General features: G+C 36.9%; 1 protein-coding gene across 2 annotated transcripts; it reads left to right on the top strand.

The window, feature by feature from the left end:
* The first annotated feature begins 260 nt into the window (after positions 1 to 260).
* On the top strand, positions 261 to 10,074 carry CBLN2 (cerebellin 2 precursor). Of its 2 annotated transcripts, XM_044067136.1 has the most exons (4): positions 261 to 553; positions 1,607 to 1,998; positions 7,310 to 7,429; positions 8,532 to 10,074. In XM_044067136.1, the coding sequence occupies exons 2-4, from the start codon at positions 1,717 to 1,719 to the stop codon at positions 8,727 to 8,729; spliced, it is 600 nt and encodes a 199-aa protein (XP_043923071.1). In that variant the 5' UTR covers positions 261 to 553; positions 1,607 to 1,716; the 3' UTR covers positions 8,730 to 10,074. The 2 variants fall into 2 exon arrangements, with proteins under 2 accessions (XP_043923071.1, XP_043923072.1); XM_044067137.1 differs by lacking the exon at positions 261 to 553 and having other exon boundaries at positions 1,404 to 1,998.
* The last annotated feature ends 3,799 nt before the right edge of the window (positions 10,075 to 13,873 follow it).

Below are 13,873 nucleotides of genomic sequence, written 5' to 3' on the forward strand. Positions count from 1 at the left end.
TTAGAAATGACGGCTCCTTCGTTCACAAGTTAATCGAAGGCCACAGTTCAGTGCATGTTGAATAAACTGACCGTCATAAATACCAACTGACTGCATATTGCCCTACAATTTAGTTTGCTGAGTGCTTAACACACTTAGATTATAGAGAAGATTAATAACGCAGTAACTGACAGTCAAACTATCATCATCAGACCCCATTTGCAGTTAATTGTGTGTGTGTGTGTGGGGGGGGGTACGGCACAGAAGGGTGGTGGCCGTAAGGGACCTCCCCATGGCACTTTACTCAGAGTGCCTCAAACTGCACTGACTTAATAATGCCACTGGTGATACTACGCTTGGCTGTGAGCAGTAGTGCCTACCTGAGTTAGATCTGTCTCTCTGATTATTGGCAATGGGCGGGCGGGGATGAGGAGACTCCTTGTTTCCACTGCTTCTGCCAGCAGCCCCAACCCAGCTCATTTTCACACGGCAGCTTAGCTCGGCGGACTGCAGAAACACTAGTGAGCTGAAGGAGTACAGCACTGCACAAGCAACTCCAAGGACCATATCTCAGGTAACAATTTCTACACCATTGTTGGAAACTCACGTACCTTTCCTCAGACGGGTGTAGTTTCATATGTTCAGGAAAGGGGAAGCAATAGGACAGTGAAGGGTACAACCTATTAAATATTGTAAGCATAGTGTGGCTTTTACCTGTGCGGAGATGACTGGCTAATTGGTTTGCTTTTGTTTATATTTATGTTCTGGTTTTCTTTAACGAACAGCTTAATGTATGTTTTTTTGGCGGTGGGGGGGGGGGGGGTATGAATGGCTTGCCAGCGTTAGGAAACTTATTGATGAATGCATTTATGTCTAATGCAAGCAACAACAAATCAATATTGTAAACAATTTAAAAGCGTTGTATTGTCTCCTCAAAGTCCAGCGTCTGCGACTTAAATGAACAAATCTGGACGCTTTAGACAAAAAGGAGAACGCTGAAACTGAGGTGCATAGGACATTTATCTGAAATACAATACCTTAAGACTTGAAACATATAAGTGGGCGTTGCATTTCAAATGCTATATGTAATAAGATGAATTAAGTGAGTTGAGGCTAATCAAATGTGCTGCTGGGGATTGTAAGGGGGTTTTACGCTGCTTATTGTGTATTTCTTAATTTGCTTTCACATTGGTAATATTAACGCCCAGCTTCCTTGCATCTTAGGAAATCATTATACAGTACATACATCATTCTGAGTGAATGGCATTAATGCATAACTTCAATGTGCTGTATGTGTACAAAATAAAGATAAGCTCCTCATGGATGTAGACTTCATGAACTGGAAATACTTAACTTGCATGTATGCCCATAAAAGGCATCGGGTTAATTGGCCCCCGCCCACGTGGAGAAGAGCTGCTTCGTTTTGCCACACAGAAGCACAGCAGTTGTGCTGACTGGTGTCCCATATAGAGGAAATAATGGATAACTGACTACAAAAAACAAATCGTGCAGTGTAAATAGTCGCGATGCAGCCAGTATTATTGCAGATTAACCTGCAGTTTTGATTGATCAGTATTTAACATTTCTTAACTTGGTGTGGTGTTTCTTTGTTTCTCTCTTTCTGCAGATTGTGCTGCTGGGACTTTGTGAGAGGCAACTCCTTGCAGAAAGCCCGAAGGCTGGCCCCTGGGGAAGTCGTGTATTCGGGCTCTCGCACAGCTCGTCTACCCTTTGACCATGCTGTGTTGTGCTGAGGGACTGGGATCCTTGATGCTGCTAATACTGCTTTTTGCTGTTTTATTGGTAGTAAATGCACAGAACGACACAGAGCCGATCGTGCTGGAGGGAAAGTGCCTGGTAGTGTGTGACTCAAGCCCGTCATCCGATGGCGCCGTCACCTCTTCGTTGGGCATTTCTGTGCGATCTGGCAGTGCAAAAGTGGCATTCTCTGCCGTGAGGAATACGAACCACGAGCCTAGCGAGATGAGCAACCGCACCATGACCATCTATTTCGACCAGGTGGGCAAAGATCAGCACCATTTCACTTGATCCATGCATAGTAGTCAGCAAACTGCAGACTATGGAGTAATTTAAATAACTTTCATTTGCTGCTGGAAAAAAAGTTTCATTCTGTAACCCATTAAGACATGCACAATTTCATATCCCTGCAAATGGACATTCTTTAGTAAATATGATGTTTTGCTGAATAGACCATCACATCATTTAAGAAATAGCTGGTTTTCTCCTCGTTACTACAAAAGTATCACTGTAATTAGTTATTTATGTGGTTTATTATATTAAACTATTTGAGGTACGATAGCATAACTTAGGCAATAGAAGAGGAATTTAACGTACCCCCCCCCTCAAAAATTTTGACATTTCCATACACCCCAAAGCTCTCAACCTTCCATCTCTAGAATGTGGAACACTATCTCCCATAATGTGGAACAAACGATACGTTTGGAACAAATTTTCAAAATGTGGAACAATCACAGCTTACTAACTACTTCAACTTGAAGGCTCAAAAGATGGTTAAAGTACATAACTCTGTACTCATTTAAAATTATTTCGATGAATTACAATGATTCAGTATAACTTACTATGAACAACAGTTAAAAATCTTAACATCGGAAGTATGACTGACTCCTTCGGTGTGGACCTACGACGAACGTGGGCTTTTAAAGCCTTAAAATGAGAAACATTCCTTATAATGGGATGCACATCAGAGGTGTGTGTTCCCCCCTAACACACATACAGATATACAGCAGTCATAAATGCCCAAATCAGTGCTGTCCAGCAAAACAGACAGATGGCAACCCCACTAACAAAACAAAACACACACACACAGAGGTACATCAGGATTACCACCTTTTCCTTTTATGCAGGTTAGCCCCTATTTGGGCAGTCGTATCCTCTGTGTGTGCGTGGGGAGCATACATCTCAACCTCTTTGCTCAAGAAATTTGGACAAGACATGAAATAGTGAGACAAAGACCCTAAAACAGGGACAGATTTTAAATATTGCTCCTACAAACTTAGAAAGTTGGTATAATAACTTATTTTGTATTGGCATGCATTTTCTTAAGGATATAAAGTCTGAAACTCAAATGTATGTCATTGTTTAGTGACTTCAGTCCTTAGTGAACTGACAGAAAAAAGCATATGTTTTATGAGGAACAGACCAAAAATATGACCAAAATCTGGACACTTGAGATGTATGGGGCAAGACAAATTTAAATTATCCTGAGATTTGAAGAGAGAACATATTTGCTAAGCTTTCTGTAATAATAGTTGAATAAAACATTCACTTTGAATCTGAAATACCTTAACGTGATATGAAACAAAAGAAACAGCTGAAATCGTAGAAGAATAAACTTGAAGTTTGTCAGCAAATCCAGACCTTTGTATGGATTTTTAATATGGTTTGTTCTGCAAAATATCATGTTTCCATAAGAACTGTCTCACTTTGGACATTAGGTGATAACCCCAACGTGTAAGCTGAAGGGCTACAGACGATAACTGGCTCCTATTTGTAGCTGACGAGCTTCAAAATCATGAGTTTCCGTCACAGTCATGTATTTCATTACATCCTACAATGTCTGGATACCTGTACTTCTTTCTTAGCAGTTACTGTGTATAAGTTTTCCTTGGTGGTGGTGGCTAGTGGGGATTGGGGGTGGGGGTCAACGATCAACATCTATGTTTAAGGGTTTAAATATCTTGTCATTTGTTTGCCTTTCTTACCATTCAGTTTTACATTAAATGCCACTTAGGTATGTCACGATAAAATGTACTTCATCTAAGTAATGGATATCAAACAGTGTTACAAGATTTCATAGTAGTAGTTTAAACGATTTAATTTCCAACAATTCTACCCCCACCCCCACACACACACGCACACACTTTCTAAAATACCGTTTGTATAACTTAAATTTGGTGTGGCTGAAAAAGTCCCGACCAAGCAAAGACAATGTCCCCTGAATACCTTTTTAAAGTACTAGGTTTTCAGTAATTGCTAGATTTTTTTTTTACCAAAGGCAATGTTGTCGCTATCTAAGGAAAATCTTTTGTCTATAAAGATTTTAAATTTGTAAGGCCTTTTAATCATTTAAGTTATATATTAGCTTCTAGAAGAAAAAAATAAGCAACGATGATTATTTCTGCATACTGATTATAGCCTAATCTCTTACAGGTAGAAATCTGAGCAAAGCCATAAATAAAAGTGGGTCAAAGGTCCAAAAATATGGACGATTTTTAAATATTGCTCTTAAAAACTTAGTTGATAGAATAATAGGTTTTCATTAGCATGAATTTTCTGAATGGCATGAAGTCTGAAACCGAAATGTCTGTCATTATTTGTAACTTCAATCTGTAATGATTTGCCACTAATTTGCCAGAAAACCGCAAAATTAAGAAAAACTGGCCAAAAATATGAAGAACAAGTCTGGACATTCTGCGAAAATCTGTACAGTTGAGAGGTATGCAGGACCGCCATAAATAAGGTTTCAGAAATATTACACACAGGGGTGTACCTCTAATTGATGAAATTATGTTTGTGCAGGTCTCACACCAAGTGTCCAAGGCTCCCTTTCTTTGCCTTAATTTACTAAATTGTGGCTAGATTTTTCTCGGATGTATCTGCAACTAAGTTTAAAATGGTCAGACCCCAGTATGTACTATAACTGCAAATTTGCATTAGAGTAATTTAAAACTGCTAAATACATTGCTGGTGCCGCTCGCGCGCGCGCACATGCACGCGCATACACATCTACACACCCACACACTTCGACATACATTCGAACTGAATGCTGCATTAAAAAATGATTTTATTACTGTTATTGTCAGTTTCAGAATTTCTAATTTCAATGTAAGTAAAGTTTGCTTTTCAGAATGCTCATGTTTTTGTTTAAATGTGCTGATATGTGACCTTTGCATATATTAGGAATTCTGTAATAGGCTTAATGCTGATTCCCCCTAGTAAACGCATTCTTTATTTCTTTCGTCCTTTTTCCCCCTACCTTTCTTTCTTATTCATTACTTACATTTGATAACTTTGGTTGGCTCAGGTAGACAAATCTTAAGTTCAGAAGGGACCGGCGAAAGGATTAATGACATTTTACAAGCGTAATTTGTAAAAGACAAAGCAACTTATATTCATCAATATGCAAACTGTATCTGAGAAGGATACGGATATAGGTTTACTGACATATATAAAATACATGCAGAAAATATAAGATACAGTGGTAACATGAGAAGGCTAACTACTGTCAGTGAATAGATGAGAAAAATACAACGTGATTGCGATAAGTAAAATAAGTAAACGAATGAATAAAACAGTAGGAACCGAGTGGAAAACTAAATGTGATTGTTACAATACAACAAAAGAAAAGGCAGTAGATTATAGATGTCTGTATATAGCGTTATAAGGGGATACAAATATAACGAGGAGCAATTAAGAGTATTAAGGATGGGCGATATTTATTTAGAGGGGAGGGGACATGCATCATTTGCAGCCCTTCTACTCTGTGCCCCCGGTTGTCCTTCCCAGCTCGTTTTTGTATTCATTTGTCAGCATACTGAGTAAAGGTAACTCGTTGGTTTTGTAAGAATGTAGTTTTCCATGCCATGCTGTAATGTTGCCAACAGTCCTCTACCCAGTCTTCTCTTTCGCTTTTATTATGACTTTCATGCTGTTACGGAACGGGGGTATATTGTTCTGTGGTACTATTAAAACGAGAATGGGTGCATTTTCGCTTGCATTTCCTTTAGATGAATCTCCATACAATCTGCAAAGTCATACACCTCAACTGTCCATATTTTCGCAGAATGTCCAGATTTTGCCCCGTTTTTTTTGCAGTTCCTCACAACATTTGACATTCATTTCAGATTCAGACTTCATATCCTTCAGAAAATGCATACCAACACAACTCCTGCTATTCTAGCAACTTCCTAAGTTAATAAGTGCTGTATTTAAAATCTGTCCATATTTGTGGGTCTTTGTTATCCCATTATTGTAGACTTTGTCCAGAGTTCTTACGCAAAGAGGTTGAGAGGTATGTGTCAAGTACGCAGCTACGGTTCAAGCCATGGATTGTCAATACATAGATGTCCCGTTAAAATTTTAGTGTTATATTTATCTAGACAGATTATCAAAACCTTCATAATTTGGATATTTTATTTAGTACGATGGGACAATTAGACACCGTATGCTTTTGCATAGCATGTCTGTTTCTTTTTCAGAAAAAAAGGTACAACATACTTACTGTCATCGTCATTCAATGCCGTGTCAAGATTGTAGAGACTTTCATTTATTCATACCTGCTTGGTCTCTTTGATAGCCTGTCTCCTAGAACTTGATCTATCAATCACAACTTGCAGAAACTGACTCAGTTTCTACTTATTTTAAAATGCAAAATTTTCTTGTGAGTTCCTCTGAAAAAAATAAGATTATCGTTGTGATATTTTGTTTAGGGAACATGTGTTATGGTCGTATGCAGAAAGACGGATAGACAAACAGGCAGGCAGGCAAAATGACAAAGAAACAGCTGATACAAACACAGACAGAGCTGCCAGTCTGGATTGCGTGAATGTGTGAGTGCGAATGCGCGTATGTGTGCGATGTTGTACCTTTTAATGATGAACGTTCCTCGTGCATCATGGCAAGTCCAAGGTCAGCGCTATTCCATACTGAAGTGCCCATCACGCATTCATTGTTAGTTTTTTTCCAGTAATATTCATGGTAAATAGTAACGAACAATGTTAATGAATCAAATTAATTTTTATGAATGCAATGTAGTACATTTCAACCATGCCATGAGCTTTCTAGTTGAAGTAGTTAACAAATATTCCACATTTTATGGCCACTTCTTCCAAATTAAACAAAGGCAGTGTCACACTTGTTGGGTATGGAAGGTTAAGAGCTCTGGATTTAGTGTGTGTGTGTGTGTGTGTGTGTGTGTGTGTGTGTGTGGTCTTTCCTCTCTCTCTCTCACACACACACACACACACACACACACACACACACTGACATACCCTCACGCACGTCTTTGTGGGTACATTTGTCAATTGTGTAACATTCAATTCACAGGTTATTTGCCTACATTGAGTATTCTATGTATACGTTGATAAGATAATTTTCTGTATAAATACCAGTAAGTACAGTAAGTAAAGAGGTCATGCCTGTTATTTTTTTAATCTTTTTCACAACGCATTTTGAATAAATTTGGGAGAAAAGCTGGATGTTACTGTTCTGTTTACTTCATCCATCACATAGTTCAGGGGGCTGAGTGGTATCATAGCTCTGCTAAATCACTGTATGGTTTATTTTGCAGATTCTGGTTAACGTCGGAAACCATTTTGATCTTCCATCAAGTACGTTTGTAGCACCCAGAAAAGGGATTTACAGCTTCAGTTTTCACATTGTGAAGGTTTACAATAGGCAAACAATCCAGGTGGGTAAGAACATTCAATTAAACGTTAGTGTTTTACACACACACACACACACACGCACACGCACACACACACACGTATGCGAGTGTATATATATATATATATATATATATATATATATATATATATACATACACACATACACATCAATATATCTATAATATATGTGTGTGTTTGTGTATGTATGCATGCATATATGTGTGTGTGTATGCTGTGTGCGTGTGTGTGTGTGTGTGTGTGTGCGTGTGTGCATGTGTCTGTGTGTTCCATTGTATTTTTTTGCGGTGGCAATATATCTGCATGTGTTTTAGAGAGAAAGTGGTTAACTTTCTATATGTATTTTACTCATAATACTATATGGAGATTATATAATTGGGCAGTAGTTTACAAATGAAAATTCTATAAGTAGTTAATATAACGCATGTAACCTTTAATATTAACAGGACAGTATGCTAAACAAAGCACACTCACATTTTCCAAATGCTAATTTGTACTTTTCTGTACCAGACAGCTCCTGGAAGAACTTGTTCTTGACTACAGAAGTATAGCTGACTGATTATGTGTGCAAAGTGACAGTTCTCTGTTAGTCTTGCCAAATTCTGTGACTCCCCTTAATAACAAACTTTCTGAAAAGTGACACATTCATCTGACTAGCGTTTAAACTAATTAATAGTTGTAACAAGACACGTGTTCTTGTGGGGTAAAACAAATTATGTATGTGCGGGACATTTCTAACCTTGAAGAGTGGTTGTCACATACTCAGGCAAGCCTTGGAGTGTCTTAAATTCATTATGAAATTGGTTTCCCTTGTAAATAATGAATTCCGGCTGGCCATTTCGATAGAAAGGGACTATATAAAATTTTGGTCTCGTACAGTCAAAGGAATTATTTCACAATCTTGTTAAATTCGTGTTCATAAGTATCTGATGTTCCAACTCCGCACTATTGCTCAAGTAGAAAACAATCCTATGTGCCTGGAAGTTTGTTTATTTCATTTCTGCCTTAACACAATTAAAATATGCTGCAAATGCAGTATCATTATTAGAGTATAGTAAGGTATGCATGCAGTTATAAGTAATTACAATGAGTTTTGTTCTGTTTTAGGTCAGTTTAATGCAAAACGGCTACCCAGTGATTTCAGCTTTTGCTGGAGATCAGGATGTGACCAGGGAAGCTGCTAGCAACGGTGTCCTTCTGCACATGGAAAGGGAAGACAAAGTGCACCTTAAACTAGAAAGAGGCAATTTAATGGGTGGCTGGAAATACTCTACTTTTTCAGGGTTCTTGGTATTTCCTTTATAATGACACCCAGCTAGTCATCACTCCTGATAACAAGTGGAGTGCGTGTGGTGGAGAAAGGATTTATTTCCTGTGCCTCAGTTCGGCTAACATGAACTGGTCTCAGATAGTTACCTTCACATGCATACAATTTACTTGGTCTAACAGAACAAATTCCTTCTGTTAATATGTGCTATGACTATTGACTTGTTTGGGATCCCGCGCCTCTAATTATTTTTTCGGGGACAATAATCTTTTGGATCAACGGATTGCTTGGTGTGAGCAACTAGTGTCTGTGACTGTACAGTTAATTCGGATTTATTGTGGGAATCATTTACTTTTCTTCCTGACCAAACCTCCCATAAGTATGTGTTCTCCAGTCCTTACTTTTGGTGTCAAGAGCCTCAGCAGTTACCGAGAAGTCATCTTCAAGTGCCCTCGCTTTGCTTTGTGTTTGTACAGCCTTAGGGAAACAAAGTGGCTCAAGTCTCTTGTTAAACCGTATGGATTTCTAGCCTGGTGTCAATAACTGCTTTACAAAGAAAAGCAGGCTTTGTACGATTGGAATAACCCTACGTGTTGATGTGTCCTTCGGCATTTGTACTGGACTGTGAAACTGATGAAACAGCAGGAGACTAAAAACGTTTTTCTTTGGTATCTCACGCTCAGTACCCCCCACCCCCCACCCCCCCAACACACACACACATCTAGTATGCAGAAAATAAGTTATCTGTCCAAAACGTGGTTCACCACCTTTACATTGGGCCCTATTTAGATTATTTTCAGAACTTTCCTTTTCTCTTTTGCCTAGGGTTCTGTAATGACAGTGAGTGAGTGAGTGAGTGAGTGAGTGAGTGACAGCAGGTTTATGTATGCGTACGTGCGTGATGACGTATAGTGTGCATTTAGATTTACTTGCATCCACTGTCACAGATGAGTAGTCTTTTAATGCACTTGGCATCATTTAACTTTACAGAACTCTTTTATAAAGCGTCACGGCTGATTAGTTGTTGAGTAACCAAATTAATTTTACACGAGACCACATAGTTTAAATGACAAGTATACTTTCTTACTCTTTGAGTACCCAATGATTATGCAGATAAGGCCCACACAGTGTTCAGTTTCCATTTTCTACAACTAGCAATCACATAAATATACTTGTTATATATGGAAAATTTTATCGTACACAAATATATTTATTTTGTCGTGACGGAATTTACATGTTCCATGGTTATACATACTGGTTTGGTAAGCTACTTACTACTTGCCTTCTATATACCTTGTATGGACATCCGAAAATTATGTCTTAAATGTGTGGTTCTGATTAAGAAGAAATTACAACTATACCATTAAAATTAATAAAAACGAATGACTATGCAAGTGATTTTTTTCTAAGGGGAGCAGGTAATATGGGAACTACATATGATGAGGTGAGAGTCGGTTCAAGACACTAGTATTCAGAATATATAGAATCAATCAAAGTTCCTCTGGGGTTAGTTCTATTAGAAAGGGTTATCAGTGAACTATGGATGGTGATGACACATATTTTGTACTGTGACCAGCCTGTAACATTTGCTCCAGTACATCATATTTTACCCTTTTTATGTGCTAGCTTGTTACTGAACTCCTAAAACACTGTGACTACTGGGTAATAACTAATAAGTTGTAAATGCAGTTCTGCTTTGCGGTTTAGGATGCACTGTAGTTAAACTGCGAGAAGGTAACCAGCCTTTTCTTACAACAGAAGGATCAGCTCATCTCTAGTTGGAATATTCATTCAACATTTTTCTACTCAGTACAAGTAAACTGTTCAGTCCTATTTCCTGAAAACAGCATGGTTATATTTGTAAATAACAGCTAATAATACTACCAGATGCATATAATAATAATTTGCTGAACTATATTGTTGAAAATTTACAAGGTGAAGACCAAGTATCTTGTTTCTAGGTTGATGCCAAATTAAGGCAGTCAGAGGTCCAATCCTTAATCATTGGACAGCTGGGTAAGTCACATGACTGTGTCATTCTTCATCATGCACTTTCTGGTGCAGATAGTATCTTCTTCAAAATACATTAATCTTGTTGGTGGTTTTCCCAGCTTTCTTTCTAACTTCTATTCTCTCTCTTTCGCTCCCCAAGTTGTTTCTTTTTCTGCAGAACTGAAATGTGCGCTAACAATGTTGCATAATTTGTTAATTAAAATAATACAGAACCTGTCATTCATCAATGATACAATAGGCTCTCTCTGTTCACATACAGTAAAAGGTATACGAGTGTGTCAGAATTTGCCTGATACAATGAAATGACCTTATCAGATGCTATCAAAGAAGTATATTGTTTTGACCTTGCAGTGTTTTTCACTTTCAGTTGTTATAAAGTATATCTTAATGTAGATACAAAGAGCTGAGAATAAGTAATTATAAAAATCTAGGTAAGAATATGACAGAAATCACAAACTATAGTTAAAAATAATTATAGTATGTGTGATGTGGAGCAGAAATTAATGCACACATTGCATTCTTGTAGTCTGAGTCTAGTGTTGATAATGTTGTCAAAGTGGTGCTGTCATAGGTTAATGAACACCAAGAGATAATAGTGACTGATGAACTCTTGAATGCCATCAAATTTTGAATTGATATTATCCCTGTTTTGTCCTTTGATCAATATTACGCACAGAATAGTTATTTTATGTTTTATTTCAAAATGCTGAGTGTTTTTAAGACAGCCTGTGTATCATTACTCTTGCATGGCAATGATGATTCACTATTTAGTTTCTCAAATAAAAGTATAACCCCTTCCAATTCCTATGTTACTATGCTTCTCTAAAATGTGAAGAGTAAACGTGCCTTACAAATATGATTATTCTGGTCCTAATAATCCACCCCACATGCCTCAGGAATGTTCAGAATACAATGTGTAAGTCATTTATAGTTAAGAAAAAATAGCTTTGCTATAGTTAGGAAATACTGCTTTATATTGTGGGAATAAGCTGCATACACATGATCTGTAAGACAATGCTATCAGTAGTACTTACAGCAGTAGCTTTACAGCATTATTAACATGAACTAGATGCAGTCAGGGCTGTAGTTAGTGTAAAGCTGAACATGTATCCTGATCAGTGAAACTCGTGTCAAAATCTTCATCAAAGTACATCACTCAGTAAAGCTATGTACAAGTTTGTCTTTGCGATCCCTTGCCAGACTAAATTCCTTATGATTAAGGAAACAATTTTCTTATGGTTTTCCTGAATATGAAGGATTAGGACATTGCTTTTACAGAGTGGAAGAGGTACTAGTTTTAACAATGGCAATCCTTTAATTAGTAAAAATGAAATGGTAAAAAAAAAAAATCAGGGTGCTTAAATTATATGTTTCTTGGGAGAAATGTGTAGTGCTCAATTTTTTTCCAGAAAAACAATCTTCCTGATTAAAGCTAAATATTATATGAGTTAACAGATGAGTTTCATTAATTTTAAAATATTTCAGCACACTGACAACTAACTATTATCTACTTACCTATAACAGCTGTGTCAAAGTTATTCCAAATACAGAGGTGCATTCAGATACATTTACATTAATAAAGCAAGACCACTGTACTGCATGCCTCTTCCAAATAACTGCTCTGCTCGTAACCATTAACTGCAGCTTCTGTAAGAAAATGCTCATACTCAAAACCATACTGGGATATTGAGTAATAGAAGCATACTTCACTTTGGGACACACTTACCTTAATTTCCAGCTCACTTACACCCATTTTATTTAATTTGTGTGATTGAAATTGTGTATGTACTTAGTGCATTTCAGTCGTCCAAAGTGTTGCAGCTTCACAAAAAAAAATACTCTGCAGCTTACATGGTGTAGGTTTGGCCAAATATCTGCTATAATATTATATCAGTAATCTCTAATTTTACAGTTTTAATTTCCAAAGACGATTCCTTCATACCATTTAGAAACATCTAATCAGTAGAACTGCAATGTAATGCTGAGACGCCGGTACTATTATTTTAAAAATAACAATAACTTTCTGTCTAGTGTTACGGCATAGACATTAGAAGTGGTGGTGTGGTCACATTTTAAAAACAGTAAACTAATATACTGTCAAAGAAAACCATCCTGTGTGTCTCAACTTTTTGCTTCCTCTACTTATTATTCATACCTTGTGAGGTTTGGTTGATCATTAAGCCACCAGACACTGCATTAATCTTAAGCATGACACACATGCTGTGTTTGTCATGTCTGGTTAGCAGAAACATGGACATGTTATCTTAGTTTTCAAAATATTAATTAATAGCCATGAACAATACAGAGGTAGTCTCAAAATAACATTTCATTATTTATAGTGTTGATTGTACATGCTGCTTTAAGGATATACAGGTTTAATTATGTTTTAAAACAGAAGCCCCTTGTCACTGTTCCATAGATGTAGATATTGGTAACAGTCATTCCATGCTTTGACCAATGGCACTGTCATAAATGTACACAATTACTCTATTTTATGACAAAACATTCTTTTTAATGTTTCCCAGACTGTTTGTTGTCAGTATTACACCGAAGAACTATTAAGTAAGCTGGAGAAAAGTCGTTATAATAATCACTTAGGAAAAACAAGATAGATCTGGAAATATTGATTTTACCCAATATTAGACAGAAATACACACATTTCTGCATTTCATACAGTTTATGAACAACTCAAAATCATTAGAAATTGTAATATTTTTATGTTTTCTAATTATAATAAAATCACACGTTATTTCTGATTGTTTTATTTTTCATCTGACAACACACAATGAATGGGCATTGCCTTTACTTAATGTAGATGTTATATCCCTGAATATTAAATTCAAGATATTTTGATTTTTTTTCAAGTTTTCACAGAAAGCAATTTACTGTGACATTATTTCTGCCTGAGCAGTTTAATATTAGATCCATATCATTTTTTCTAAAATAATTTCATTGAAATCACTATTATGCAATAAATAATGTGAAAGAATCTTTCATTGAAACACACACACACACACACACACACACACACACACACACACACACACACACACACACACACACACACACACACAGTTTTTCAGGGAACAAGCCCCTGTAACCCAACACTCCTTTAATTAAATATACATACTTTATAACCACATAGGGAAAGAAGAAACACTTTGCAACT

Source organism: Protopterus annectens, chromosome 3.part1 (genome assembly GCF_019279795.1).
Source record: "Protopterus annectens isolate FY-2018-M chromosome 3.part1, PAN1.0, whole genome shotgun sequence".
NCBI lineage: Eukaryota > Metazoa > Chordata > Ceratodontiformes > Protopteridae > Protopterus > Protopterus annectens.

Bases quoted from the DNA above. Each gene is read 5' to 3' on its own strand.
- CBLN2 (XM_044067136.1), top strand. From the start codon at position 1,717: ATGCTGTGTTGTGCTGAGGGACTGGGATCCTTGATGCTGCTAATACTG. The intron at 1,999-7,309 runs GTGGGCAAAGAT...TTTATTTTGCAG, and splicing joins TGACCATCTATTTCGACCAG to ATTCTGGTTAACGTCGGAAA. The intron at 7,430-8,531 runs GTGGGTAAGAAC...GTTCTGTTTTAG, and splicing joins ACAATAGGCAAACAATCCAG to GTCAGTTTAATGCAAAACGG.